This window comes from Castanea sativa, chromosome 1 (assembly GCF_040712315.1).
Source record: "Castanea sativa cultivar Marrone di Chiusa Pesio chromosome 1, ASM4071231v1".
NCBI lineage: Eukaryota > Viridiplantae > Streptophyta > Magnoliopsida > Fagales > Fagaceae > Castanea > Castanea sativa.
The window spans coordinates 70,949,238-70,953,081 of NC_134013.1; the positions used below are offsets into that span (position 1 = coordinate 70,949,238).

At 41.9% G+C, this 3,844-nt stretch overlaps 1 protein-coding gene across 1 annotated transcript; it reads right to left on the minus strand.

Moving 5' to 3' along the window:
- Positions 1-2,677: 2,677 nt before the first annotated feature.
- On the minus strand, positions 2,678-3,193 carry LOC142633539 (uncharacterized). The gene has a single exon (XM_075807782.1). It carries the CDS (start codon positions 3,191-3,193, stop codon positions 2,678-2,680), a length of 516 nt encoding a protein of 171 aa, XP_075663897.1.
- Positions 3,194-3,844: the final 651 nt, after the last annotated feature.

Consider the following 3,844-nt stretch of genomic DNA (forward strand, 5'->3'; position numbering starts at 1 on the left):
CGAATATAGTCATAGGCAAAGCTCACAATCTGTCCTAGTGGCATGGTGGTTTCATGCAGGCGAGTTTTATTCCTATGATACCACATTAACCAAGCTGTTGTGGCAAATAGAGCCATAGTATTTGGTTTTGCAATTGCAAAAATCCGCATGAACAATTTCGGGAAAGAATCAAGTTCCACTCCAAACCTAAAGACCTAACTGAAATCCTTCATCCAGACCTCCTTTAGACCATCATAGCTCCATAATGAATGGAGGGTATCTTCTGAGGCACCCAAACAACGTTGACAGACTACATCATTAAGAATTTTACGCTTCACCAAATTTTATTTGGTAGCTAAAGAGTTGGAACAAGCTTTCTAAAGAAAATGTTTTATTTTTCCTGGAATTTGAATTTTCCAGAGGCTTTTCCAGAAACTCTTTTCTTCTGCACTTGTCTGGGGATGATTGCCTTCTGAATCTAGGGCTTCACACAACAGTCTATACCTGGATTTGACTGAGTATTTACCTGACTTTTCGAGGGGCCAAATCAGAACATCAGGTTGGGGGGTTCAGCAAAGTGGGAGTGATTTAATTTGAGATGCATCTGGAGGGTGGAAACATCGATCAATCAGCTACAAATTCCACCAGCTTGAGCTTGAATTGATGAGTTCTAAAACTGTAGCCTCTGGATGAAGCTCACCCAAAAAGGAAGAGATCTTTCCATCTCCATTCGGTAGCAATTTATCAATGAAAATTCTGATGCTCTGACCGTCTCCTAATCTCCATTTAGCTCCTGCTTCAATCAGATGTCTTGATCTCAAAATGATTTGCCAAGCATAAGACCTCGATGAGGAAGTAGCTTCAAAGATAGATCCTTGAGGGAAATATTTGGCTTTGAACACCTTGTAAAACAGTGAGCTCCTATCATGAACCAAGCTCCAAATTTGTTTTGCTAGTATGGCCTCATTGAACTTGCACAAATCTTTAAAGCCCATACCACCCTCATCCTTAGGTTTACAAAGCATTTCCCATTTCTTCCAATGGATTTTCTGCCGATCCCCTCTTTGACCCCACAAAAATCTACGAACAAGCATTTCAATATCTTGGCAAAGACCAACTGGTAATTGAAAGTAGCTCATAGCAAAGGTCGGAATGGCTTGAACCACTGCTTTGAGCAAAACCTCCTTATCGGCTTGAGATAAGAGTTTTTCCTTCGAACCTTGTAATTTTCCCCAAACACGGTCTTTTATGTAATTCAAGCTTGCTCTTTTATTTTTGCCAACCACTGTCGGCAAACCCAAATATTTCTCATACTCTTTTATTTCCGGAACCCCCAATTAATTTTGCACTTGCAATTTTGTTGAGTTGGACACATTACCACTAAAGAAAATTGTGGTTTTGTTGGAGTTAATTTTTTGCCCTGAAGCTCTCATACATTCTAAGGATCTCTTGAATTTTTGACACATCTTTCACTTGCATGACAAAAGAGGAGGCATCATTGGCAAACAACAAATGAGAAAATTTTGGCCCATTTTTGCAAAGAGAGAAGCCTTCAAGATGTCTACCCGCCACCACTTTCTCAATAAGGCCATTCAAACCTTCGAAGCAAAGAAGGAATAGATAAGGGGAGAGGGAGTCCCCTTGTCGAATACCTCTAATAGGAGTAATGGGTTCTGTAGGCTCACCATTTATCAACACCGAGTAGGTCACTAACTGCACACACTCCATGATCCGACCTACCCACCTAGTATGAAAGCTCATTTTCTCCATCACCCTTTTGAGAAACACCCATTCCAATCTATTGTAAGCTTTGCTCATATACAACTTCGAAGCCATGTGCCCCACTTTACCCCCTTTCTTGCGCTTCATGTGGTGAAGTGACTCGAAGGCCACCAAAATATTGTTTGAAATTGCCTTATCATATTGGAAGGCACTCTAAGATTCTGAAATGATATGAGGCAATACTTTTTTTAACCTATTAGCCAACACTTTTGATACAAGCTTATATAAAATATTACAAAGTGCGATGAGGCGGAATTCAGTCACATACTCAAGATTTTTAACATTAGGACTAAGAGAGATGAAAGTATGATTCAAACCTGGAGTGAGCTTACCAGAATTAAGGCAGGACAGCACTGCTTGTACAACATCATCACCAATGTCACTCAAAAATTTTTGGAAAAAAATGGGAGGCATTCCATTGGGACCGGGTGCTTTAAGGGGAGCCATTTGGGTCAATGCAATCTCAATTTCTACCCGAGAGAAGGCACTGATCAAACTGCTATTCATATCTTCGATGACCACCGATTCTATGGACTGAACCACTTCCTCAATTTTAGTCGGTCTTGAGGATACAAACAAGTCTTTATAATTATAATTCCGAATCATAATCCAAACATTGGCATCCAATATGAGAGCACCATCTGAATTTCGAAGCTCCATAATTCTATTGCGACGAAATCATTGTGAAGCTCTTGTATGAAAATACTTAAAATTATGGTCCCCTGAAACCATCCAATGCTCCTTACTCTGCTACTGCCAAATTTTTTTGTCTAAACGGAGGAGGTCGACAATCTCGGATTGAAGCCGAATGAACCATGGGATATTCCTTCCCTAGGCTGATTCCCATTCAGCGGCTTTCAGTTATCTACTTTCTTACGTGACAGAAAGAGTGTTTACTCCACTAGGAGAGGCTCCTCTAACATGCCTCTAATTTTGCAATAACTCTTTCCATGGGAGAACCCGAAGCTGACCTACCCCATGTTCCCACCACAGTATCTCTACATCCCAAATTCTCAAGCCGTATTTGTTCGAATCGCCACAGTCTTTGAGTCTTTATTTCAATCCCCTCAAGTCTAATGCAAATCGGGTTGTGATCCGAGGATACACAGGTCAAGGTCTGCACATTTGTAGTAGGGAATAAATCATACCACTCCACCGTACACACCGCCCTATCCAATATTTCCCAAACCATGCCTCCATTTGGATAAGTTTTAGACCATGTGAACTTATTTCCAACAAACCCCAAGTCGAGCAAATTACATTCATCCAACACTTCTCTAAAATTTTCCATCTGTCCATAAGGCCTAAGTTTGCCGCCGCTCTTCTCATGAGTTTTAAGGATCTTGTTGAAATTGCCTCCACATAGCCATGGCAAGAAACCACGTCTGTACAGACTGCGAATCAACTCCCAGGTCTCGGGTCTCAATTGCATTTCTGGAGCTCCATAAATCCTTGTAAATTGCCATGCATTACCCTTCTCTTATGACTCTGAGATGAAGGTTCAACAACCAAAGTGAGATCATGTTTCCAAAAGAGAGCTAAGCCGCCCCCACGGGTAATTCTAGAAACTCCATGGTAATGACCGAATTGAAGAGTCATGAATACTACTTAGCCTTGCTTCTTCCAGCAATGTTCCAGCTAAAAACACAGCTGAGGGATCTTGTGTCCAAACTAATTCTTCAAGCTCCTGAGCTGTCTACGGGTTCCTAAGCCCCTGACAGTTCCAACAAATGAGATTCATTGGTCCTGGCGGGGATGGGAGCCTGCCTCCGCCAATGTGACTTCATTTTCTTTACCAACCTGAGGTGCCAACTTTGTCTTCTTAGAGAAACCTTGCTGAGATTTCCTGGTCGGTGTGGCTCTCTTCTTTCCTGAGTGCACTTCCAAATTCACCTCAGTCTCAGAAGGGATGCGGTTGATGCGTGTCCATGAGGGCTTAGGTGGTAGTGGAGTACACGTAAGAGAGTCCTGTGAGCTTGAAAGGTCCACCAAAAGAGGTCTAGCTGACCTGTCATTGTGAATAGGGGATGACATATTACATGTGGTTGAGAGTGGGGAATTCCTTGGTGCATGAGTATCCTTG

What these genes read in the sequence shown, in the direction of transcription:
- LOC142633539 (XM_075807782.1), bottom strand. Translation starts at nt 3,193, where the DNA reads ATGCAATTGAGACCCGAGACCTGGGAGTTGATTCGCAGTCTGTACAGA.